General features: G+C 38.0%; 1 protein-coding gene across 1 annotated transcript in view; it reads left to right on the top strand.

Annotated features, from left to right (window-relative positions):
- Positions 1-27,500, top strand: part of LOC123507553 — a 103,539-nt gene that overhangs the window by 44,748 nt on the left and 31,291 nt on the right. The window contains exons 2-4 of the mRNA XM_045260479.1: positions 72-130; positions 7,627-7,868; positions 26,069-26,145. Coding sequence (XP_045116414.1) covers positions 76-130; positions 7,627-7,868; positions 26,069-26,145 — 374 coding nt within the window. The 5' untranslated portion in view covers positions 72-75. The remainder of the gene's footprint in view (positions 1-71; positions 131-7,626; positions 7,869-26,068; positions 26,146-27,500) is intronic.

Here is a 27,500-nt window from a genome sequence, read left to right as displayed (position 1 = left end):
TCTCTCTTTCCCGGCGTTTTTTCCTCTCAATTTACCTGTCACGACTGCTGAGTTCTTGTGTCTATTTCCAGGAGGATGAGTGACCACCGTAAAGTGCTGAGGTGCCTAGTGCTGCTTCTCTCCGCGGCAGGTAAGGCTGAGTGACGCGTGAGGCGGGCATGTGTGAAGATAAAGTGAGATGGCGAGTGGTTGATGAGGCGAGATGTTGAAGGCTGCAGTGTTTAGTGGTGGTTTGGGTAGACAGGCAGCCGAAGAGGTAGACAGATAAGATACAGGTAGATATATACGTAGATAGAGAAATATGTACACACAGATAGACAGACACTTGTATATACGGACAGAAAATAGGCATATAGATAGAAAGACAGATAGACAGAGGCAGGCAGATAAATAGGAAACAGAAAGACAAACAGGAGACCAACAGGCAGGTAGACATGAGACTCAGGAAAACATACCAACTTGCACAGGTAATCAAGAGCAATTAATAACCTGGCAAAAGTTACCTGCGTGCGTGTACGTGTGCGTGTACCTGTGTGTGTGTGTGAGTTTGCATGTGCATACGCATTTACAAGTGAGTTTGTGGCTCGTAATCATCAAAATAGACGAGGAAACGAGAGCAATTTAGGACTGGCGCAGGAAGAGACACAAAAAGAGAGCGAAACTTTGGGAGCCGTGAAGACACAATGAAACGTTTGCCCGACGCGGTGCTAACACTTGCAAACACCGCTGCCTTGACTGCCTTAATTCTCGCGAGGGGAGCGTCGCGTGGGAGGGTGCACTGGGAGGGCGAGCTGGAAGGAAAGACTTGAGGTGGCGGAGGGAGGCGAGGAAAGGCGCTGTCAGGACGTGAAGATAAACTGACAACTCACTGATGCGGGAACTCTGAAGGAAAGCGGCGGACTGTGCGAGGGAAAATATAGCTTATATAACACAAGATGATACAAATATTACATAGTTTTTTTTTTTTTAAGAGGGAAATAGTATAGATACAAAGCCATTATCACTTTTCATCATCTCTGAGCATCACTATCACTAACTACACCATTCATCACTCACATCACTATCATGCCTCTCATCACCACTTTCCTAATAGTGAATGAATGAATTAACGATGGAATATAAATGTAGGGAATAACATTTTCATCCTATTTTCGTTTAGGGAAGTGACAAGAAATGGAGAATAAAATAAACAAAAATATCAAATAAAACATAAACAAGGGAGAATATGAAATAACTAGAAACTGAAACATAGATTAGATAGAATATGAAATAAGTGGAAGCTGTCAGTTAGAATAAATACAAACAAACACAACAATTCAATAACGGATGTAGGGGCGATAAACAATAGCAATAAAAATAATAAACAGAACACTAATAATAATGTAATTGATATTGCTATGACTCGAAATGTGACGGGAAGGGAGATAAAATGTTACGACCTCAAATTGATAAAAGAAAAGATGAATGGATATAAAAGAAACATGGAAATAAAAGAGAAGAATAGTGACATTAATAGATAATTCCGGTGAAAGAAGAAAGAAGAGACAGGAAAAAAAAAAAAAAACACAAGGAATTTTAACTCGAAACTATGAAAGAAAAGCTGAATAATAGATTTGACACATCTGATAAGACTGAAATGAATAAATGAAAAAGAGTATTTGTGATAACGAACGAGTCAACATAACCAAATAAATAAACAAATAAATAAATAAATAAATAAATGTTACCAGATAAACAGAAACGAAAAATAGCTTTATATTTATACAAAGATTACAACATTAACACACACACACACACACACACACACACACACACACACACACACACACACACACACACACACTCTTTCTACATGTCCCTATCAAATTATCATCTTTACTTTTCTCTCTCACGCTTCCATCAACCCTTCCTTTACAAAGCTGCCGTGACGTAAAGCCTTCATGAAGTTACCTGGTGCTTTATGCTAGTCACCTGCCTTACCTGAGTGTCTACAGGTAATTGCACCGGTAAATAAGAACTAGAACAAGGGAGTTACTTGAGATTTTCTACATGAGAGAAAGAAAGATGAGTGAAAAATGTAGATGAAGAAAGATGGATAAAGAGAGAGATAGACACATAGATTGATAAAAAGGTGAACGGACACACACACACAAACAGAAAGGTAAATGATAAATAAGTAAAATAAATACCAAACAGAAGACATGAACATTCACGCAAAACAAGGTAAATTGATGAACAAACACACCCGTAAAAAGATAAAATGAACACATGAATGAATGAACACACAGAAATGATAAATGAAATAGATAAATAGTACAACATGAGAGAGAGAGAGAGAGAGAGAGAGAGAGAGATGAGAGAGAGAGAGAGAGAGAGAGAGAGAGAGAGAGAGAGAGAGAGAGAGAGAGAGAGAGAGAGAGAGAGAGAGAGAGAGAGAGAGAGAGAGATGGGCTGCTAAATTTAAGTCAGAGAACAAACTTGATAAAAACTTGGTAGGGGAATGACAGGTGAGCGAAGGAGCCACACACGATTTTTGTCACTTCACCACCACCTGTTCTTGCCTCCCCTGCCTCCCCTGCCTTCCTTTCCTCCCTGCCTCGCCCCTTCTACGCCCAACTTGTCTCCCTTCCCTCCCTGCCTCACCAGCCTCGCCAGTCTCGCTCCTTCAACACAAGTATACGTTTTCCTTTCCTTATTCTTCTCTCAATCGATATCCAGCATTTTTTTTGTGTTTTTTTTGTGTTTTTATTTGTTTTATGGTTAAATTTTCTCGTCTTTCTAGTGTTTTCCTATTTTTTTTTCATGTTATTTTGATTTATTTCCTTTTCCTTTCCATGTTGTTTAGATTTTTCATTTTTCCTATTTTCTTCTTCACATCTTTCAGTTTGAGATTTTTTTTAGATAATGTATGTTTTGTTGATTAATTTGTGGTTTTATTTTTTGTTTTTTTTATATTTTTTTGTGTTATTTTGATTTTTCAGTTTGAGATGTTTGAAATAATGTCTTTTTTTATTGGCTAGTTTATGTTATGCTTCTCTTTTTCTCTTTTTTTTTTTAGTGTTTCTTTATTTTTTCACGTTATTTTTTTTATCTCACTTTTCTTTTCTTTGTCTTTCAGTTCTTGGTGTTTTAGGTAATGTCTTTTGTAATTGACTAGTTTATATTAAGCTTCTTTTTTTTCTCTTTATCTTTTTTCAGTGTTTATTTTTTCATGTCATTTGATTTTTTTTTTCTCTTCTTTCTTCTTCTCGTCTTTCAGTTTGAGGTGTTTTAAATAATGTCTTTTTATTAATTAGTTTGTACTCTTCTATTTTCTTGTCTTGTCACTGTTTCTTTTATTTATTCATGTTATTTCATTTTATTTCATCTCTTCTTTCTTCTTCTCGTCTTTCAGTTTGAGATGTTTTAAATAATGTCTTTTATTGATTAGTTTGTTTCATGGTTCTTTTTCCCCGTCTATTCAGTGTTTCTTTATTCATTGATTTTCTTTTCTTTTCTTCTCAATTTTCTTCTTGTCTTTCAGTATTAGATGTTGTAGATGTTCAGTGTTTTCTCATTATTTTCTTCTATACTTTATTTTCTATTTTCTCGTCTACTGTTTCTCTATTTTTCATGTTGTTTTTTTATTTCCCTTTTCTTCGCCTTGTCTTTCAGTCTTCATATATTTTCATGTGCATTTTTTTTTATTATTTGTTATATTTGTTAGATAATAAAAATTTTCTTCCTCTTCTTTTAATTTTTGGATAAGATTTTTAGTAAGATTTCTATGCACTTCATTTTCATATTGCTCTCTCTTTCCTTTCCCTTCCGTCAGTTCTATATAATTTCTCTCCAGTGTTCAGTTAATTTCTCATATGATTCCATTTTTCTTCCTCTTTCCTTTCAATTTCTCTTAAAACTAATTACCATCTTTATTTTTTTCCTTTTTTTTTCTACCCGTCTCCGTCGAATTTCAGATCTTTTTCTTTAGTTTTCATTTATTTCTCTTATAACTCAATTGGTTTGATTAATGCGAGTTATATTTTTGAGTGTGTGTTCTTTCTATATAAACGTATGTCTTCATTTTTCTTTCTCTTTTCCTTTATGTCGATTTTCATTACTCCATATTCATTTCCTTTCAACGTTTCACGGATTTAATTTATTCTTTTCCTTGATTATTCTTTTTCATTTTCATTGTTATATATTTTCTGTTCAGCTTGAGTGAATGTAGTTAAGCATTTTTCGTTATTTATCCTTTTGTTATTGATGTTTTATTTGTGGTATGTATGAATTTTACGTCTTTTCTTTCATATCTATTGCTTCCATCTCCTTTTATTCTCCCAAATCTTTCTTTTACATCTATTTGTCCATTTCCGCTTCAAGATCGTTGATATGGGGATGAAATTGTTATACTACCTCTCAAATACTTATTACAAAGGCATCCCTCGTTTTATTATTTCCTCTGTAACTTCTTTTATTACTTGGCAGTTTTGTGATTCCTCCGTTTACCGTCTCGCCTCAAGTTTTCCATGTCCGTATCATGTTTCATCCTTCCTCGTCTCTGCCTCCATCTCTCTCCCTCTCTCCCTCCCTCTCTCCCGTCTCTCAATCTTCACCCGGGTTTTCTTTTCCAGGTTTATTCCTCCTTTCCATTACAACTTCGCCCCTCTTTCACAAACCCCTCCTTTCTCTTTTCATAAAAATTTTCCCCCCTCTCCCATTTCTTTTCCGCCTCTCTTCACCATCTCCTCTTTCACCGTACCAGTTCTGCTCCTCTTTCTCCTCCTCCTCCTCCTCCTCCTCCTAGTTCAAGTTAACAACACCAACACATTTTTCCTTCAACTCACGAAGCTTTCACTTTTGCCTTCATTGTTCGCCCAGACGACCTCCTCCTCCTCCTCCTCCTCCTCCTCTGTCTTCTCCTTCCATCAGCACCGCACGTTTCTCTCTTTCTCTCTCCCTTTATATTCTCTTTGGCAACAATTAATGTACTTGTTCTCGCGTCTTTTTCTCTCTTACAACTTTCCTTCTCTTTTCATTCTCTCTCTCTCTCTCTCTCTCTCTCTCTCTCTCTCTCTCTCTCTCTCGTGTTTCCTTTCATCTCCTTCGAGTTTCGCAGGATTAAACTGTTGGTTGTTGTGGTGTTTCAGTTATTTTTCTTACAAACTTGTTGCGTTATTTTGCGTTTCATTGCACTCACACACACACACACACACACACACACACACACACACACACACACACACACACACACACACACACACACACACACGCGAGGCTCTTCCCCCTCTCTGTCTATTCACAAATTCTTCTGAGGAAAAGTTAATTAAAATACGTGACAGGTGGAAAATTTTACTGTGAAATGTGAGTACTGAGTGTTGATATGTCTGTCTGTCTGTCTGTCTGTCTGTCTGTCGTGTCTGTGTGTCTGCCTGTCTCTTAGTGAGGTTGGGTCAGGCTACATCAGGGAAAAAAAAATCAAAGTGTAGTTCGAGAAGGTTGAATATAGGAAGGTTAAGTTAGAATAGCTTAGGTTAGGTAAAGACTAGTTAATATTGGCAATCTTAAATAATACATTCTTATCTATTTACCTATAATTTAGATAAGGTAAGGTAAGTAAGGTAGGGTAAGGTAAGGTAAGGTCAGGTTATGTTAGGTGAGGTTAGGTTAGGTTAGGTTAGATGAGGTAAGGTAAGATTAGGTTAGGTTAGGCAAGGTAAGGTAAGGTAAGATAACGTTAGGTCAGGTCAGGTTTGATTAAGTGAGGTAAGGCTAGGAAAGGCAAGGTAAAATAATGGTAGGTAAAGTAAAGTTAGGTTAGGTTAGGTAAGGTACGGTAATGTTAAGCAAAAATAAGTTAAGTAAGGTAAGCGTAGGTAAGGTCTGTTAAGATGCGACTAAGCAATATTATACTGAATTGCATTGCCAGTTATGAATTATCCACATGCAGAACAACTTACTTATCAACAACACCACAGATAAGATAAGGAAAGTAAGAAAGAGAAAGAAAAAACATCGAATCAGAGAGAGAGAGAGAGAGCCAGCAGTGTCCAGGGTGTGAGGGGAGGGATAGCACAGTGTTAGGATAGCGCAGGCAGTATTAGTATAGGTTAGCGTCATCTCGGTGTGGTATCCTTGGTGAGGGCGGCAGCTGTGTGGAGGCGGCCTGGAGCGATTACCAACCATCACTTTAACTCTAATGTACAAATCAATCGCTCCCAACTTCAACGTCAGGGGTCATTAGGCAAATCTCTCTCTCTCTCTCTCTCTCTCTCTCTCTCTCTCTCTCTCTTGTAACTGTGGTGGTATGAGAATTAGCCAACAGAGAAAGAGAGAGAGAGAGAGAGAGAGAGAGAGAGAGAGAGAGAGAGAGAGAGAGAGAGAGAGAGAAAGAGAGATACGGTTCTTTTAACAGACTCTCCCTCGCTTGGTTTAAGTTAACTATCAAAACTTTACCAGATGAAAGTTTTCTCTAACAGCTCCCCCTTCTCTCTCTCTCTCTCTCTCTCTCTCTCTCTCTCTCTCTCTCTCTCTCTCTCTCTCCGACGCGATCAATCACTCTGCCTTTTCCATTCACGCTAAGTAACAGGAATATTGACTCCCACAAAGACTGTCACGCTAACTCACGCTTAAATATTCCTCTAGTCTCGCCTTCAACACTCTGGCGCTCACTCTTGCTGGCTTCAATTGATAGGAAGCTCAGACATGGAGTGGTGAGGAATGAGGATGGTAATCTCTCTCTCTCTCTCTCTCTCTCTCACTCTCTCTCGTTAGTCTCAAATGCTTCTTATTCATCATTTCTTCTTCCATATTCCTCGCTTCTTTTTCGTTACCTCCTTGGATATTTCTTTTCGTTATTGTCATTCTCTCTCTTTCTCCTTCTTTATCTAGCTCTGTCTCTCCCTTCAGTTGAGTCATTTCTTTCGTCTGTCCTTCCTCCTCCGTCATTCTAAAGATTTCGTTCTTATTTTTCTTCTTCTTCCTCTTCTTCTCCTTCCCCTGTTACGAGTATTTCCAGTTTCTTTTATTTTTCTTTCTTAACTTCACTCTCTCTCTCCTCTTTTTCCTTTTCCTTTCTCCTGTTCCTTCCTCTATTCAATTTATATTCTTTTCTTCGTTTATTTTTCTTCTTTAACTCCTATTTTTGTTTTTATTCTTTTTCCCTTTTCGTCCTCATGTCTTTCTCTTTTATTTTCCTTTCGTGTCTTTTATTTCCTTGCTTTTTTTCCTTCGTTTTATTGTTTATTGCAATGCTATTTAATTTTTTCCCTGTTTCCCCTCATGTAATTCTTCTCTATCTCATTTGTATTAGTCTTGTTATTTCTACTTGTTCTATTTCCTTGTCCTTTATTCTTCTTCTCTCATTTGGTAGTAATTTCTCTCTATTATTATTATCTATTACTATTTCTTTTCTTCATCTTCTGCATTTCTTTCCACATTTTTAATTCCTTTCAAAAACATTTTTCTCAATTCTTTACTGTATAAGTAAATGTTTTTCCTGTCTCCCTTTGCTGCACCTCCCTTCTGAGTCCCCTCGTGCCCTTACACAACACAGAGTGGGGGCGGCATGTCACCAGCAGCGGCGCGTGACTGTCCCCTTCCATGCCTACAAGCAGACTAACAGAGATACCTTCGTTTCTTTCACAGGTTCAGTTGTCGGGAGAAGAATAGCAGTCTCGTCTCTCTCTATCAAGCTCCTCCCGCCACCTGCACGTATCCATCCCTTCGTCAGCGTGTCCGAGGCTCACTATGACCACACGCACCACACACACCACCACCACCAGGAGGTTCCAGAGCCCCATTTCTCGAGCACTAACGCAAGCAGGGAAGTTTTTCTCGGGGATACTGCCACTCTAGACTGCACAGTGCATGATCTACTGAATGAATCGGTGAGTGGCGAGGATTTTGTTGGTTTTTGGTTGGGTTAAGGTGTGTGTGTGTGTGTGTGTGTGTGTGTGTGTGTGTGTGTGTGTGTGTGTGTGTGTGTGTGTGTGTGTGTGTGTGTGTGTGTGTGTGTGTGTTACAAGAAATATGATGAAACTCATGTACGTTTTAGGGAAAGTTAAGTGTGTGTGTACGTTTGTTTTAATACACACACACACACACACACACACACACACACACACACACACACACACACACACACACACACACACACACACACACACACACACACACACACTTGTAATGAGAAAGGATAACATTAATTCAAATATATTCATGACCTAGACAACAATATCCACACGGTCACCTTCACCCTTTCTCCCCCATTTTCTTTATCCTCCTCTTCTAGTTTCCTCGTATTTCTCATTTTCCTTCCTTTCTCTCATTTTGATTTCCTTTTCCTTCTTTCACCTCTCATTTAACTTCCTGCTTGTATTTCTATTTTCTTATTTCTCATTCTCCTTCATCTTTCTCTTCATCTTCCCTTCCTTCTCAATCTCCTGCTTCTTCTTGTCATTCTCTCCTTCACCGCCTCCACAGCTTCCTCCTTCTCGCTTCTCTTAATGCATATTTTCCTGTAATCTGATATTAAAACGTCTTCTTCCAATATTAAAGCTCCCAGGTAGTGGTCCGCTGGAGTATGCAAATTCCAGGAGAGATACATTAAAGCACACACTGAATTCTCTAACTTCTGGCATACATTATCACCGTTCACTGTCTTCCTTTGAGTACGCTGAGTTTTTTTTAATGTGAAAGACTTGGTGTATAAAAAGAGGTGCTGGAAAAATTATATTGAATGTTGAGTGATAATGCTTTTAGGGTCGTGATGTGGTAACTAAGAAGTGTTTAAGAAGGTAAGTTGAATTTTCTGAGGGTGAAAGGATAACATGATGAGTAAGATAGATGGTGGAAAAGATACATTAGCGATTTAGTGTCTTTTCTTGGGTTAGTGAAAACGATTGAGTGGTTACGAAAATAATGAAAAAAAAGTAGGTTTTTTTTCTATAGTGAAAGAAAATTTTGGTGAATGACTAAGAGAGAATGGAGAAAGAAAGGATGCTAAAAAATATGTTAGTGATTTCGTGTCTTCTTTTCCTGGGTTGGTGAAAAGATTGAGTGATAGAAAAAATAGTAAAAAAAGAATATTATCTCTGTGTGTTGATTTTTGTATAGTGAAAGGAAATACTGGTGAGTGAATGAGAAAGGATGGAAAGATAGAGGATGCTAGAAGAGATACATTAGCGATTCAGTGTCTTTTTTTGTTGGGTTGGTGAAAAGATTGAGTGATTAAGATAAAAAAAAGAATATTACCTCTGTATGTTAATTTTTGTTTAGTGGAAAGGAATATTGGTGAAAGACTAAGAAAGGATGGAAAAAGAGACAATGCTTGAAGTTTACGGCGTTAAAATTTCATTAAAAAATAGGAAAAAAGAAAGTTAAGAAGTGGTAAAAGTAATTAAGAAGAAGTCCATGAAAGTATAGTAATAATAAACGTAGTAAAAAATAACTTATTTCTATTGATCGCTCATAGAAATGATGACATAACAGTAAACACACTGGCAAAAATGACACGTTTAGAACAATAGAACACTGGCAAAAATGACACGTTTAGAACAATAGAACACTGGCAAAATGACACGTTTAGAACAATAGAACACTGGCAAAATGACACGTTTAGAACAATAGAACACTGGCAAAAATGACACGTTTAGAACAATAGAACACTGGCAAAAATGACACGTTTAGAACAATAGAACACTGGCAAAAATGACACGTTTAGAACAATAGAACACAGTGGCAAAAATGACACGTTTAGAACAATAGAACACAGTGGCAAAAATGACACGTTTAGAACAATAGAACACAGTGGTAAAAATGACACGTTTAGAACAATAGAACACTGGCAAAAATGACACGTTTAGAACAATAGAACACACTGGCAAAAATGACACGTTTAGAACAATAGAACACTGGCAAAAATGACACGTTTAGAACAATAGAACATAATGGCAAAAATGACACGTTTAGAACAATAGAACACTGGCAAAAATGACACGTTTAGAACAATAGAACACTGGCAAAAATGACACGTTTAGAACAATAGAACACTGGCAAAATGACACGTTTAGAACAATAGAACACTGGCAAAAATGACACGTTTAGAACAATAGAACACTGGCAAAAATGACACGTTTAGAACAATAGAACACTGGCAAAAATGACACGTTTAGAACAATAGAACACTGGCAAAAATGACACGTTTAGAACAATAGAACACTGGCAAAATGACACGTTTAGAACAATAGAACACTGGCAAAATGACACGTTTAGAACAATAGAACACTGGCAAAATGACACGTTTAGAACAATAGAACACTGGCAAAATGACACGTTTAGAACAATAGAACACTGGCAAAATGACACGTTTAGAACAATAGAACACTGGCAAAATGACACGTTTAGAACAATAGAACACTGGCAAAATGACACGTTTAGAACAATAGAACACTGGCAAAATGACACGTTTAGAACAATAGAACACTGGCAAAATGACACGTTTAGAACAATAGAACACTGGCAAAATGACACGTTTAGAACAATAGAAACACTGGCAAAATGACACGTTTAGAACAATAGAACACTGGCAAAATGACACGTTTAGAACAATAGAACATACTGGCAAAATGACACGTTTAGAACAATAGAACACTGGCAAAATGACACGTTTAGAACAATAGAACACTGGCAAAAATGACACGTTTAGAACAATAGAACACTGGCAAAAATGACACGTTTAGAACAATAGAACACTGGCAAAAATGACACGTTTAGAACAATAGAACACTGGCAAAAATGACACGTTTAGAACAATAGAACATAATGGCAAAAATGACACGTTTAGAACAATAGAACACTGGCAAAAATGACACGTTTAGAACAATAGAACACTGGCAAAAATGACACGTTTAGAACAATAGAACACTGGCAAAAATGACACGTTTAGAACAATAGAACACTGGCAAAATGACACGTTTAGAACAATAATGATGTTTTGAAGAGAGGGAGAAAAGAATAACGCGGAAAAATAGAAAAAAAAAATCACAGACACGATGCGGGAATAACTGAAATGAAAAACAAAAGTGTGCAAAGGAGAAAAATACAATGAAATTAAATTAAAGTTTAGAGCAAATAAATGAACAGTAACACATTTTGAGAAGCAGAAGTATACTTATAGCAACACAAAAAATAAAATGACAAGTTTAGAACAAAGAAATAAACAGCAATAGACTTTTAGAAGCAGAAATAACAGAAACACAAAAAAATCACATTAAACTAGTCCTAATATCACCAAATAACCAAAATATGAACCACGAAAGTATAGGAAGGAGAAAATACAATAAAATAACAAGTTTAGAGCAAATAAATGAACAGTAGAAGACTTTTAGCAGCAGAAGTAATGGCAACACAAAATCACACACAAATTAGCCGTAAAAATCACCAAAAATCCAGAACATTAATCACCAAAGAGTATGAAGGAGAAAATATAATGAATAATGGATAGCAATAGATAAGCATAAGAAATAGATGCAAAAAAAAACTCAATAAAACCATAACATCATCAAATAACTAAAATATCAACCGCGAAAGTATAAGAAGGTGAAAATAAAATGAAATAACAAATTTAGAGCAAAGAAATGAACAGTATGAGGCTTTTAGAGGAAGTAATAGTGTGACGCAAAACGGGAGGCCACGATCTATTGCCCTCAAATTATCAAGATGTTATAGCCAGGAATGTCTTGATAGCCCTTTGGAGAGGAAGACACCACACAAGTAGGGTGAATATATTACCACAAAAAATAACACCAAATAAGTCGTAATATCACAATAAACTAAAACATTAACCCTTTCAGTACCATGACGTGTTTTCAAATTAATTCTGCTTACTATTTAGCGATTTTATACAGCTTCAGAAACTTGTATGGGGGATAAAATAGTGAAGACTCTGTGCATTAATCTTCTGACCTCCATAGACCCTTTCTAATATAAATAAAATCGTTTAATCACACCTAAAACTCGTAATAAAAAATCGTCCAAGTACTGAAGAGGTTAACCACGAGACTAGGAGGCAACGAGGCGTGGTGTAAAGAGTATTGAGCACCGGTGTGTGTCCCTTCGTGGCGTCGTTAGTAATGCGGCCTTCTACTCGCTGGGAAAGCTATTAATTAACGTAAGAGGTGCTGTGGGATATCTGTTAATTAATTTGTGAATCTATTTGTTTGGCCTTGTGCTGTGTTGTGTGTGTGTGTGTGTGTGTGTGTGTGTGTGTGTGTGTGTGTGTGTGTGTGTGTGTGTGTGCGTGGGTGAAAGATGTTGCATATTTCCGCACACTAGTCTCTCTCTCTCTCTCTCTCTCTCTCTCTCTCTCTCTCTCTCTCTCTCTCTCTCACACACACACACACACACACACACACTACGGCTTTTCAAAGATGCATTTTTAAACGAGAGAGAGAGAGAGAGAGAGAGAGAGAGAGAGAGAGAGAGAGAGAGAGAGAGAGAGAGAGAGAGAGAGTAGTGTTTTCCATTACTTAATGTATCTTTCCCATTTACCTCTAGCCATGGAAAAAAAACCATTCGAATGAGAGAGAGAGAGAGAGAGAGAGAGAGAGAGAGAGAGAGAGAGAGAGAGAGAGAGAGAGAGAGAGAGAGAGAGAGAGAGAGAGAGAGACTAAGCCTTTTTAACTAGCAATCTGTACCCTACACACACACACACACACACACACACACACACACACACACACACACACACACACACACGATACCCTCAAGATACACATAAATGGAAAACTTAAAACTCACGTGTATAAGAAGAACGAAGAGGAGGAGGAGGAGGAGGAGGAGGAGGAGGAGGAGGAGGAGGAGGAGGAGGAGGAGGAGAAAAACGACAGCACAACAGGAAGAGGAAAAAGAGCAACAAAAATAACAGAAGGAACAATTATCATAAAGAGGAAGAGAAAGAAGAAGAGGAAAAGGAAGAGGAGAAACAAGAACAGACACGCACATACAAACACACACACACACACACACACACACACACACACACACACACACACACACACACACACACACTTGCCCACAAAACCATAAAAGGAAGTTGCAGATGTTAGCAATAACTGGAGAGCGAGACGAGAGAGAGAGAGAGAGAGAGAGAGAGAGAGAGAGAGAGAGAGAGAGAGAGAGAGAGAGAGAGAGAGAGAGAGAGAGAGAGAGAGAGAGAGAGAGAGAGAGAGAGAGGTAAAACTAATGAAAGATGGTATGATGTAATTTTATATCGGAACTGGAGACGACGGAGGAGGAGGAGGAGGAGGAGGAGGAGAAGGAGGAGAAGGAGGAGGAGGAGGAGGAGGAGGAGGAGGAGGAGGAAGAGGAAAGGAAGGATATAAACTATACCCTAAAAACAAAACAAAACAATAGAACGAAGAAAAAAAAATCTGAAACGAGAAATTAAAACAAATTAATACGAAGAATAATGAAAAAAAATCACGAAACACAACAAAATATAAACAAAAGGCAGAAGAAACAAGAAGAAACAGGAAAAGATAAAAGATAGTGGAAGGGAGAGAAGGAGGGAGGAAGGGGGAGGGAGGGGAAGAGAAGTGAGGGGAAAAGGGAGAGGAAAGGAAAAGAGTGGTGGGCCTTAGTGAAATATGAGGGGAGTTTGGAGAGACAAGGCAGGTAAGTTTAGACAGGTGAACCAAACGACGACGATGAATGGAAGGAGGAGGAAGAGGAGGAGGAGGAGGAGGAGAAGGAGGAGGTGGAGAAGTAAAGATGCAGGAAATAACAGAGAAGGGGAAAAATCATGAGTCAGAGATAAAAAAGATAGAGTGAAAAGGAGAGGGGAAAATATTTAAGGATGATAAAAGAGGAAAATTAGAGAGTCAAGGATGAAAAAGATAGCGTGAAAAAGGAGACAGAAAATATGTTAGGATAAGAAAAAGGGGAAAAACAACACGCCAGGGATGGAAAAGATAGAAGAGGGAGAGTGAAAAGAGAGGGAAAAGATGTTGGGTTGATAAAAGGGAAACTGAGGGGATAAGAGGAAACAGGGAAATGTTACAAAGAGAGAAAATAAAAATGAGATGAAAAGAACGAAACTATAAAGAAAAGAATCAGGAAAGTTGAAAGCAATATCAGGATAACACTATAGATTTTCCGTCTCAGCTTTAGGTTAAGTTAGATTAGGAATAGCTCTTTGATACTGGGACGCATTTTTACCTTGAGTTTTGTGCATGATTAGACGATTAAATTTACACTAGGAAGGGTCTATGGAGGTCAGAAGATTAATGACTAGAGTTTTCACTATTTGAATACCCACATAAGTTTCTGAAGCTGTATAAAATCACCAGATAATAAGCAGAATAAATAAGAAAACGCGTCACAGTACTGAGGAGATTAATCATATTGCTAATCCCTTAGAAAACACCATATTTTTACCAAGAAACTAACAACAACACTCTTGAAATTAGTGGTATAGAGTTAGATCCCTTTCACAAATACGAGGCCTGTGTTTATGGATGACAGGAGCGAAGGAGAGAGAGAAATGTTCATCAGACGACAGGCGGCGCGTCGAACACCCAGGAACACGAGAGGGTGAGGCAGTAATAGATCACTGAGTCAGGTGGCGAGCTGTGTATAGTTTCCCAAGCTTGTCCCGGAAGTAATTTGTCTGTGTTCTGGCCCATACTCTCGTGGCCCTGCTTCTTGTATGGCTAATGCTCAGAAACACCTTTCCATTTCACTATGACAATTTTCCAAGGCCACAGAGACAACTGGCCGGGTTTACAAGACAGTTTCTCCTATTAATAAACTAGATATCTTGCCAATCAATCACCAGAAACAGCAATACTCTTAAAAACACGAGTATCTATAACTGGAGCCCCTGGAAAGCAACGATGGTGAGAGAGCAAAGCGTTTCAGAATACGGGCGAGCCTCAATGGTGAACAGAGCATCATTTTTCAAAGTGGTGTCTTGTGGAGTCTTGCCAAATTCTGATGCTGGAAGTGTACTGTGACATTCAAGAATATAGTGGAAGTTACTGCAGCTTTTAGTGGTGTTTTTTTTTTTGTAATGATTTTAGTCCGTTTCTGTGGTTAGCCGCTTCACTAGTGAGACGCATTTTTATCTTGAGATTTTGGTGTTATTAGACGATTTTATTTGCATTAAGAAGGGTCTATGGAGGTCAGAAGATTAATGGCCACAGTCTTCACTATTTTAATCCCCCACATAAGTTCCTGAAGCTGTGTAAAATCACCAAATAGTAACCAGAATTGATATGGAAGTGCGTCCTGTTACTGAAAGGATTAAGGGGAACAAAAATAGCGATAAAAGGAAGAGTAACCGTGTTTTCTCGGGTATTGTTACTTAAGCGCTTTGGAGAAGGAGGAACAGTGAAGAAAAGGAACACTAAAAAATGCCAGTCACAAAACAAAACACTATTAGAATTTTCAAGAATGTGTTTTATGTTTTACTGATTTTTGTTAAGAAATAGTACTGGAAAGGACGACACCACCACCACCACCACCACAACCACGACCACCACCACCACCACCACCACAATCAATAGCAACAACAAGAAAGCAGCACATATAACCTAACCTAACGATCATCAACGCACTCAAACTAACCAGCATATCAGTTCTTTTAAGAGGGAGGTATCGAGGCATTTTCTCCCTAATTTTGCCTGACGCTTTTTCATCTTTGTAGAGAGCCAGCACTCAAGTGAGCTTTTCTTTTAATGTTTTCTTTTTTTTTTTTTGCGCTTGGCTGGCCCTCTTTCCTGCATAAAAAATAAAGAAAATCACAAAAAAGGAATAAAATTAGTGGAATGAATATCTGTAATAACTATTTTTTGTGATTCTCTGTACTAATATGCTGGTTAATATGAGTCCATTGTAGATCATTACGTTATTATGCCTTGTTATATTTAGGCTTTCTTCTTCTCGCCTCTATCCAACTCCCTAATGCAAGAGTTAACCAGTACTCGGTAAATTTGCAGTTTTAACCAATATACCCTATCTTATATTTCTTTTCCTCTATGTCTAACAAGCGGGGTTTTAGGGTGGGGAAACCAAACCTAACCTAACCTAACCCAACCTAAGTTCTGTCCTGAAGTTATTATTAATTTCCGATAGGGTAAAATGGGGTTAGAAATGCTCGTAGAAGTAATCAAACCAAACCTAACCTAACCTTTAATTCTGTCCTGCACTGTCATTTCCGATAGGGTAAAATAGGGTTATAAATGCTGGTAGAAGTGTGATCTAGGCCGTGAGAATGTGTATAGTTACGTGTGGTGTATTGGTTGAAGCTGCAATAATACCCAGTACGGTGCTCTGCCATTCGTACCTTTCTCTGATCAATTGTGGAACTCCCTGCCTGTTTCTGTATTTCTATCTTCCTATGATTTGACTTCATTTAAAAGGAGGTTTCAAGACATTTATCCTTTTTTTTATTTACTTATACCATGTGGGCTTGTCACGGGAATTTATGGGCTAAAGGGGATACTTTTTGGGGTACCTCCTATCTCAAAGCCCACCCGCTAGGAAACCGTTGCTCCGAGTGAGGAAGCCCAACCTACACTCGGACCGTGGACAGGATTCGAACCCGTGCGCTTGGAGACCCCTCGGACCCCAAAGCACGCATGGTTCCACTCTAACTCTCTGGGAACTGCAAGGGGACTGGCAACTAAGGGGTCTGTTTTTTTTTTTTTTTTTTTACTTTGTTGCTCTTGTCCAGCTATCATATTCTTAAACACTTCTGCTTCACCTCCACTATTTCAAAAGGCTTTATTTAAATTTACACGAGTTTTTAAGGTGTTTTTATAGTTCTAGAGGCAACGTGACAAGATTTCTATATTATCAACTGGAGAAACACTCTTGAAAACCCCGCTAATCATCTCTGTGGTCCTTGAAAATAGTCGTGTCCGAATACTGGCCAGGAAATGAACGTGGTGAAGATTAGTAAAAGGTGAAGTGTCTGAGAGGAAAGATAACACATGTAACATTCTAATATTCTGCAATGTACTCCAATTACTACAGGGAATCAAAAGCTACGGGGTAAGAGGCTTAATTTTCCGCACAATTTGATATCGGAATTAACGTTTTGGCAATGCAAGAGTCGCTTCACTGGTTCATGAAGCGACTCGGAGTTTCAAAGGTATCAGAGTTGTCAGGTTATGGGGGTTTCAAACTTTCAAAGAGCTGATGAAGGTTTAAAGATGTTCTGAGGCGTAAGAATCGATTTAAAGGTATGAATATTTGTTTAATTTGGCGAAAATGTTAAAATTTTTGTAGTAACAACGCTAAAAACTGTTTACTTTCTTTCCTGCTATTGTTATGTTTGTTTTCGACATCAACGAAGTGAAAAGACGAAAGGATAAATGAATAAAGGAGGAAAAACACGATAAGGAAAGGAGGAGAGGTATAGGAGGAAGGATGCGGAGGAAAGGGTGAATGGAGGAGAGCAGCTGGAGAGGCGAATGGAGAGAGAAACAGAGAGGTAAAGGAAGAGGAAGAGGAAAAGGAAGAAGGTGAAAAGAGGGAGGAGGAACTGCCGGAGTATTGCGATATAAAAAGGCAGTGAACCGTAATGGCCGAAAAAAGAGATAAGAAACTTCGCCAGTTGAAAAAAAGAAAAAGAGAAAGAAAAAGAAAAAAGCAAACACATACACACCAATATACAAAAAAAGAAAAAAGAAGAAAAAATCTCGCTACTTTTCACCACAGATAAAAAAACAAAAACAGAATTGAAAAAAAGCAAAACACACACACACACACACACACACACACACACACACACACACACACACACACACACGGTAGCTCAGTGGTTAGAGCGCTGGCTTCACAAGGCAGAGGACCGGGGTTCGATTCCCCGGCCGGGTGGAGATATTTGGGTGTGTCTCCTTTCACGTGTAGCCCCTGTTCACCTAGCAGTGAGTAGGTACGGGATGCAAATCGAGGAGTTGTGACCTTGTTGTCCCGGTGTGTGGTGTGTGCCTGGTCTCAGGCCTATCCCAAGATCGGAAATAATTTAGCTCTGAGCTCGTTCCGTAGGGTAACGTCTGGCTGTCTCGTCAGAGACTGCAGCAGATCAAACAGTGAAACACACACACACACACGAGTTAACCTGATCAGGTGTTTGAAGGTCCAAAAGTTTGATTAGTTTTTATATACGTGAGTGAGAGAGAGAGAGAGAGAGAGAGAGAGAGAGAGAGAGAGAGAGAGAGAGAGAGAGAGAGAGAGAGAGAGAGAGAGAGAGAGAGAGAGAGAGAGAGAGAGAGAGAGAGAGAGAGAGAGAGCAAAACTTTGTCAATTAAAAAAGAAGGTAAGAAAAACATCCTTACACACACACTCTCTCTCTCTCTCTCTCTCTCTCTCTCTCTCTCTCTCTCTCTCTCTCTCTCTCTCTCTCTCTCTCTCTCTCTCTTTCCCTTCCTTCCTTCCTCTCTCTCTATCTCCCTCGCCCACTCTCCCTCCCTCCCTCCCTCTCTCTCTCTCTCTCTCTCTCTCTCTCTGAAGGGCGTCGATCTATCACTGGCTATTCCCTGCCCCATCAAGAGGCGGCGAAAGGTTGGTAAACGAGCAGTAACTCCCACACCAATCCAATCACACTCATAATCGTTAACCCAATTACCTTACAACACCGCAAAACAATTCTCTTCATGTCGCTGCTCGGCTTGACATTGCTCTCTCTCTCTCTCTCTCTCTCTCTCTCTCTCTCTCTCTCTCTCTCTGTTGGTTTTATATTCATTTGTCTGGTTTTTATTTGTCTGTTTTGGTTATTTTTCTTGGTTTTCGTTGTTTTTTTTCGTTTGCTTGGTTTATTTTCCTATAGCGTCTCTCTCTCTCTCTCTCTCTCTCTCTCTCTCTGTGTGTGTGTGTGTGTGTGTGTGTGTGTGTGTGTGTGTGTGTGTGTGTGTGTGTGTGTGTGTGTGTGTGTCTGTGTATCTGTCTGTCTGTCTGTCTGTCTCTGTCTGTCTGTCTGTCTCTCTGTCTCTCTGTCTGTCTGTCTGTCTCTGTCTGTCTGTCTGTCTGTCTCTCTGTCTCTGTCTCTGTCTCTCTCTTTCTCTCTCTCTCTCTCTCGTTTTTCTTTCCTTATCTCTTCCTCCTCCAGTTATTTCTACCTCACATTTACTCTCTCTTCTCTCTTTTAATTACTCTCCCTCTTATTCTAAACTCTTTCCCTCCTCCCCTTCTTCCTCTTTCCCCATTTTTACCCTCACCATTTCCCTTCCAGCCCACTTTCTCCTTCATTTACATATAAACTCCTTTTTTTTGTACATCAGCACGTAACAGTGAATAAACCAGGAATTCATTTGTAATTATCATTGTTTTCCTTTTTTTCTTTTTATTCTGCATAGTTTTGTAAGCAATAATGGAGAGACACATGCGTTTGCTTCGTGTTTGTGTGATTTTTTTAGTGTTTTTCGTGTCCTGGTATATTTAATTAATTGTTGCTTTTCTGTTTTATTTTTATTTATTTTTATTTATTTTTTCTAGATGCAATAATGGAAGGCGATTCACGTATTTTTTTTTTTTTGCGTTTTCCTTTTCATTTAGGTATATTTAATTAAGTTTCTCTTGTACTACTTTGCATTTTTCCCATACAGGTTTTGGAAATTCCTTTGTTTAGCACTTTGTTTGTAAATCTTTCCTTACTTTTTTATAGGAAATTCTTTATCTTTTTTTTTCAATTATTTATTCATTATTTGTAAAAATGTATCAAGTTTTTTTTCTTTCCTGGTGATTAAGTTAAGATATAATTTCATTTTTCGTAGCATTTTTATGTGTTTAGATCCAGTTTTATTACGTTATTTCTGCATAATTATGACAGTAGTTACTCTCCTGTCAACTGCAATGCTCAAAAAAGTAATTCGTGTATTTCCATCTTGGTGCTCGACATTCAAATTTAGAAGCATTTTTTATCATGTTTTTAGATCAAGTTTTATTATGTTAATCCTGCATTATTATGACTAAATACTTTCCTGTCAATTGCAGTATTAAAAAAATGTAATTGTTTTATTTTATTTCTTTGCGATCTTGGTAGATAATCCACATTTAAATTTATTAGCATATTCTATGATGTGTTTATGTCCAACTTTATCATCGTATTATTTCTGTACAATTATGACCAAATATTTTCTTGTCCATTACAATTTGAAAAAATACACAATTCTAGTTTTTTTTTTCTATCTTGATATACCCCACATCTAAATTTACTAGCATTTTCTTTATTATGTGTTTAGATCCAACTTTTTCATCGTGCTGTTCCTGTACAATTATGACGGCAAATATTTTCTTGTCCATTACAATCTTTAAAAAATATAATTCAAATTTTTTTTTCTATCTTAATACTCCACATCTAAATTTACTAGCATTTCGTATTATGTTTTTAGATCAAGCTTATTATGTTATTGCTGTATGATTATGGCAGCAATCATTTTCCTGTTAATTGCAATGGTCAAAAAAGTAATTCGTGCTTTTCCACTTCGGTGTTCGGCATTCAAATTTATTAGCATTTTTTTTCTATTATGTGTTTAAATCAAATTTTATTACGTTATTCCTGTATGATTATGACGGCAGTTATTTTCCTGTCAATTAGTCTTAAATGTAACTCTAGTTTTCTTTCTATTTTGGTATTCCTTATTTAAATCTATTATCATTATTTCTATTATATGTTTAGATCGAATTTTACGATGTTATTCCTGTACAATTATGGCCGTAAATATTTCCATGTCTATTACAATCTTAAAAAAACATAATTCTAGTTTTTTTTCTATCTTGGTATTTTGCATTTAAACTCATTAGTATTTTTTTATGTTTTTAGATCAAATTTTATCATTATGTTATTCCTGTACAATTACGACCGTTAATTACAATCTTAAGAAAAATGCAATTAAATTCTCTTCTATCTTGGTGTTAAGTTTAGTGGCAATTTTTAACATGAATTTAGCTCAAACTTTATGATGTTCCTGTATGATTGTGACCGCAAATATTTTCGTGTCCATAACAATCTTAAAAAAAACGTAATTCTATTTTTTTTTTATCTTGCTATTCTGCCTTTAAGTTTAGTAGCATTTTCTATTATGAATTTAGATCAAACTTTATGACGTTGTTTCTGTAAAATTACGTAAATATTTTTGTATCCATAACAATCTTACGAAATATGCAATTCTAGTTTTTTCTCTTTTGGTATTTCGCATTTTTATTTTTTCCTGTGGTTTATTTTCCCATTATAGGAGTTTTCTCTATTCTTTTCCCACTAAGACTTCTCCATGTGGTGTTGTTCTGCTAGTCTATTTCACTAAGTCGCCTCTTGAACTTTTAATAATTTCATCATGGCTTCTTCTGCTCCATAATTATCTCAGTTTTCTTCATTCTATTCCTGTAAGATTTTTCCACGTAATGTTTTCCACTCTCTTCTCTAACTTGTAATAATATGATGTTTTGGGAACCCTTTGTGTCAACTTGTGTTTTTTAAAATTTTCTCTAACTCGCTTCCTTAACTTCTAGTAAAACTGTCTTTCGCTTTTTTTTTTTTTTAAGTTTGAGTAAATTTTGTTATATATGAGACCATTTATCTTTTTTCTTTCTTCATCTTCATGTAAAACTGTGGAATAAGACTTTAAATTCCTGTCTGTCTTTTCTTTTTTCTCCTAACTTGTTCATCTCTCTCTCTCTCTCTCTCTCTCTCTCTCTCTCTCTCTCTTATAAGCATTTCCTTCTTCTTGTTTCATTTCCTTTTTCCACATTGTATTGTTCCCCTTCCTTCCTTCCTTCCTTCCTTCCTTCCCTCCTTACTCAATCCTCGACTTTCTTCTCCCCCTCTCTTCTCTGTTCTTGTGTTTTCTTTCTTTTATCATTCTTCGTGTTCATTTCATCTTGGTTTGCATCTTTCCTTCCTTTTTACCTTTCTTTTTCCTTTCTCCCTCATGATCTCTTACTTTCGTTGTCCTCCTCCTCCTCCTCTTCCTTCTCATGCAATATTGGTTCATTGTTATCTTCTCTCTTATATTCTCCTCTTTTTCCTCCTCTACATTAGTGGTTTCATGTCTCTCTTCCTTTCCTTATGTCTCTCTTCCTTTCTTCCTTTTTTTTCTTCCTTCTGTGTGATCTTCGTAAAATGTTCTTACGTTTTACTTTTCTCTTCTTCTTTTGTGTTCTTTTATGTTCCTCTGCTTCCTTCCTCCCTATTCTTCTTCCTTCCATCTTCCTGTAATGTTCTGTCGTGTGGTCTTGTTCATGTGTTCCTCTTCTTCCTCCTCCTCCTCCTCCTCCTCCTCCTTCTCCTCTTCTATTTCTTCTTCTTTCACTCCACCTTCAACACAAAGGGCAGAACAGCACGTCTTCTTCCTCTTCCTCTTACTCTTCCTCCTCCATTACTTCCATTTCTCCTTCTTTCCCTTCACCTTCAACACATATGGCAGAAATGCATCTCTTCTTCCTCTTCTTCCATCTTCTCCATATATTTCAACCATTTACCTTCCTTTTTCCAATTTCCTCCACTCTAGGGAAAGAGAAGACACTCTACCATCACCTCCTTCTCCTCCTCCTCTTCTTATTCTCCTATACATCCTAAAAATACAGTCTTCCTTTCTTATTTTTTTCTCTTCGTTCTCATCTCCTCCTCCTCCTCCTCCTCCTCCCCTATTTCTTCATCTTCTTCCTTTTCCTATTTTCCTATACATTCTACCAATGCATTCTTCCTTTCTTCCTTTTTTGTCTCTTAGTTCTCATTTTCCTTAAACACGCACATCTCTCCTCCTCCTCCTCCTTTGCTTATCTTCCAATACACAATTAATTCTTCCTTTCTCAACTTTTTTTATCTCTTCGTTCTGATCTCCCATAAACACACATAGCTCTCCTCCTCCTCTTCCTCCTCCTCCTCCTCTTCACAGGCAATCAAGGGAGCTAAGCGACACGTAATCACTGAGTCAACATTAATATCACTCATCAACGCTCGCCATCCCTCTAGCTCACCTGTAATCAATCACCTTACCTGTTTTTCACCTGGTCATTCGCCGCTTGTTTTTCACTGAAGCCAACCAGTTTTCTAGGGATCTGTTTTCTGGGTGTTGTTGTTGTTGTTTTTGTTGTTCTTTGGGTTGATTTGTAAGGTGGTGGGTTTGTTGTTGTTTGTTCGTTTGTTTGTCTGTTGTTGTTGTTTTCTAATGTGGTTTTTATCAAGGTAAATTTGTTGTTGTTGTTGTTGTTGTTGTTGTTGTTGTTATTATTATTAGTAGTAGTAGTAGTAGTAGTAGTAGTAGTAGTAGAAATTGTTGTTGTTGTTGTTGTTGGTGGTAGTGGTGGTGGTGGTGGTGGTGTGGTGGTGGTGGTGGTGGTGGTTTTGTTGTTTTGTTGTTACTACTACTACTACTACTACTACTACTACTAGTAGTAGTAGTAGTAGTAGTAGTAGTAGTAGTAGCAGCAGCAGCAGCAGCAGCAGCAGCAGCAGCAGCAGCAGCCGTAGTAGTAGTAGTAGTAGTAGTAGTAGTAGTAGTAGTAGTAGTAGTAGAAGTAGTTATTTTTACTATCGTCATCATCGTCTTATTACAATATATTCATCAATAACGTCATTATCATTGTTCATAGGGTGAATATTTCATTATTATGCTCATTACCATTATCATTATCATCTATCAACTATCATCTAAGGGAACTCATCATCTTTATCCATCATTGTCATTACTGCCATTGTCTCTAAGGTAATCTTGTCACCATCATCATTACAAGGTTCATGATTCACACTTGGGGGTTTCGAAACAAGAGGGAACACTGAACGAAGCGTAATGAAACCTTGAAAAACAACAACAACAACAACAACAACAACAACAACAACAACAACGAAGCATTATCAAGAAGTGACGACGTGAACGAAGGTCTGAAGGAGAATAAAAGGGAAAAATGACTCGCATTATAGATTTTCGTTAAAGTCAAGTTGAAAAGTTCCGGCAAATATTCCCCTTTTATTATTATCATTATTACTCTTGCTATCATGAAAGGAAGGGAACGTGGGAAGTCAAAGGTGTCTGTCTGTCTGTGTGTCTGTGTGTCATTGTTGCTGTTGTTACTGGATCTCTTTCACTCGTCTTTCTCTTCCTTCGTCTCTCCTTCTCTCATAGATATGCAAATTTGATAGACGTGATAGATTGGAAAAGATAAAATCTAATTACGGAAAGGGAAACGAGAAGGAGGAGGAGGAGGAGGAGGAGGAGGAGGAGGAGGAGGAGGAGGAGGAGGAGGAGGAGGAGGAGGAGGAGAAGGAAGAGAAGGAGGAGGAGGAAATGAAACGGAAGAAAAAAAATGAGATAAGGTTAACAAAGTTGTCAATAGCAAACTGCCAGAGAGAGAGAGAGAGAGAGAGAGAGAGAGAGAGAGAGAGAGAGAGAGAGAGAGAGAGAGAGAGAGAGAGAAAGAGAGAGAGACATTCTATCTTTGCATTCACACACCCACCGCTACATGAACCACTAAGCTCTTTGTATTGTACAGAAACATGCAAAATAACCGAAATGGAAACACAAAAATAAGATAAGACCATTAATATTCTTTACGCAATGCAGATAAGAAGAAAAGTCACGTATTTAAGTATTACAAGCTGTTCGTGGCATTTTCATTTCCTCCTTTTGTCAGAAATGTTAGGAATGAGAGAGAGAGAGAGAGAGAGAGAGAGAGAGAGAGAGAGAGAGAGAGAGAGAGAGAGAGAGAGAGAGAGAGAGAGAGAAATATTCCATGATAGTTTTTTTATATCACAACTTTGTCTTTATTTTTTTTCTTGAAGTCACAAAATAAAAAGACTGGAATTTGCAGCAACAAGAGCTTCAGTTTTCATTGATTTCTGCTCCACATACTTGAAACCATCTACTACTATTACTACTACTACTACTACTACTACTACTACTACTACTACTACTACTACTACTTCTGCTCCCCCACAGTAATTGAATTTTGAATATTTTCACAAACCCTGAACTTGAAAACCAATCTTACCACAGCCATCAAATATTAAACAAGACCTAAAGTACGATATTTCACAAGAGAGAGAGAGAGAGAGAGAGAGAGAGAGAGAGAGAGAGAGAGAGAGAGAGAGAGAGAGAGAGAGAGAGAGAGAGAGAGAGAGAGAGAGAGAGAGAGAGAGAGAGAGAGAGAGAGAGAACATACACACCACACACACACACACACACACACACACACACACACACACACACACGTACACACACACACACACACACACACACACACACACACACACACACACACACACACACACACACACACACACACACACACACACACACGAAGAAGAAAAGATCACACGTAAACCTGCACAAAGCAAAAAATGAGAGAGAGAGAGAGAGAGAGAGAGAGAGAGAGAGAGAGAGAGAGAGAGAGAGAGAGAGAGAGAGAGAGAGAGAGAGAGAGAGAGAGATGTTTAAGATGCGGAGAACGAAATGCAGTAGCTGGAGGAGGAGGAAGAGGAGGAGGAGGAGGAGGAGGAGGAGGAGGAGGAGGAGGAGGAGGAAGAGTAAAATGTTCTCAGTGTTCACGGTTGCTACCTCAGGAAAGTAAGACAAAGACAGTTGCTTTCTTTCTTGACAGAGACAAAATTTGCTCTCGTGGTTAAGAAGCGTTTGGTAGAAATCTCTCTCTCTCTCTCTCTCTCTCTCTCTCTCTCTCTCTCTCTCTCTCTCTCTCTCTCTCTCTCTCTCTCTCTCTACGTACCAGTAATTTTTTCCTTTGATTCAATATTTTCTTCACTACTTTTACTCTTCCTACTCCTTCTCTTTCTCCTCCTCTTCCTCCTCCTTTTTTCTCCTCCTCCTCTTCTTTCCTCCTCCTCCTTCTCCTCCTTTTCTTCTCTTCCTCCTCCTCCTCCTCTTTTTCTTCTTCTTCCTCCTCCTTCTCCTCCTTTTACTTCTACTCCTCCTCCTTCTCCTTTTTTTCTTCTTCTCCTGCTCCTCCTCTTGCTCCTCCTCCTCCTTCTCCTCCTCCTCCTTCTACACCAGCACCACCACCACTACCTACCAGTACAGAAGAGGAGTCAGGTGTGTGGCGGCGTCTTACACCTGCCATTTCTTAATTACAGGTGTCGTGGATGAGACAGGTGGACGAGGTGCTGGAACTGCTCACCTGGGACACTCACACCTACGTGAAAGATGACAGGTGAGTTAGAAATGGACGGACACAAAGGTAATTAATTATAGATGCATAGATTAACAGCTAAGTGGATAGATAGATAGATAGATAGATAGATGGATATATAGAGTGAGACAAGAACCCAAGACGAATAAAAACAAGAACAAGGAGAAGAGAACAAGGAGACGACAGGCGAAGCGTTGAAGAGGAGGAAGAAGAGACGGAGGGAAAGGATGAAAGGGAGGAAAGAAAAGAGGGAGAGCATAAGAGGAGGAACAGGAGGAGCGAGAGGAGGAAGGATGGGGGAAAAGGAGGTGGGAACAAGAGAGATTGTGAAAGAAAGAACAAAGGAAGAGGGAGAGAAGGAAGGGTGAGGGAGAGGAAAGGAGAATAAGAATGAAAGGATGTAAGATGGATTGATTGAGAAATAGGAAAAAAAGAAGGAAAATAAAGGAGGAACAGAATAAAGTGATACAAAGAAAATGTGATAACAATTCTTGGTAAAAATAGATGAGTAACACTGACGAAGAGGGAAGAGATGATTGATTGACTGAGAAATAGGAAATAAAAAGAAGGAAAAATAAAGGAGAAACAGAATGAAATGATACAAAAACTATGATAATTCTTCGTAGAAATAGACGAATAAAACAGAAGAAGAAAGAAGAGAAGATGGATTGATGGAGAAATAGAAAATAAAAAGAAGGAAAAATAAAAGACAAACATAATTGAATGATACGAAAAAAAAAAAAATTCTTGGTAGAAACAGACGAACAAAACTGAAGAAGAAAGAAGAGAAGATAGAGAATATTCTGATGGAAAGCAGTTTTTTGAGTTTGAGAAAAGAGGAAAAATAAACATGAATATCACGAATACCTACAACAAAATGAACAGTTTCAGATGCAAAGACAAAAAGAGGAAAAGCAAAGAGGAAAAGAAGAGAAGAGGAAGAACAATAAAAGGAAATTACTACAACCATGCATGAGAATTACATACATACAAACGAAAGAGAGAGATAGAAGAATAAAAGAGAAAGAATGGACTGAGAGAGAGAGGATAAAAAATAAATAAAGAAACAGAGACGTAAATCGAGAGAGGAAATATTTGAAGAAATCCTGATAAAACACACATAAAAACACAAAACTTTTCAGATTGTTAGGAAACGAAGGAAGATGAGAGAGAGAGAGAGAGAGAGAGAGAGAGAGAGAGAGAGAGAGAGAGAGAGAGAGAGAGAGAGAGAGAGAGAGAGAGAGAGAGAGAGAGTAAAAAGAAAGACTTCAGATTGAATAAGAAAGTAAATATAGAAAAAGATAAAAGAGGATAAAGTCAATATAGACGAATTTCTCTCTCTCTCTCTCTCTCTCTCTCTCTCTCTCTCTCTCTCT

This window comes from Portunus trituberculatus, chromosome 22 (genome assembly GCF_017591435.1).
Source record: "Portunus trituberculatus isolate SZX2019 chromosome 22, ASM1759143v1, whole genome shotgun sequence".
Lineage (NCBI taxonomy): Eukaryota > Metazoa > Arthropoda > Malacostraca > Decapoda > Portunidae > Portunus > Portunus trituberculatus.
The sequence above is the reverse complement of the archived record's forward strand: the minus strand, read 5'-3'. Positions and strand labels throughout refer to the sequence as shown.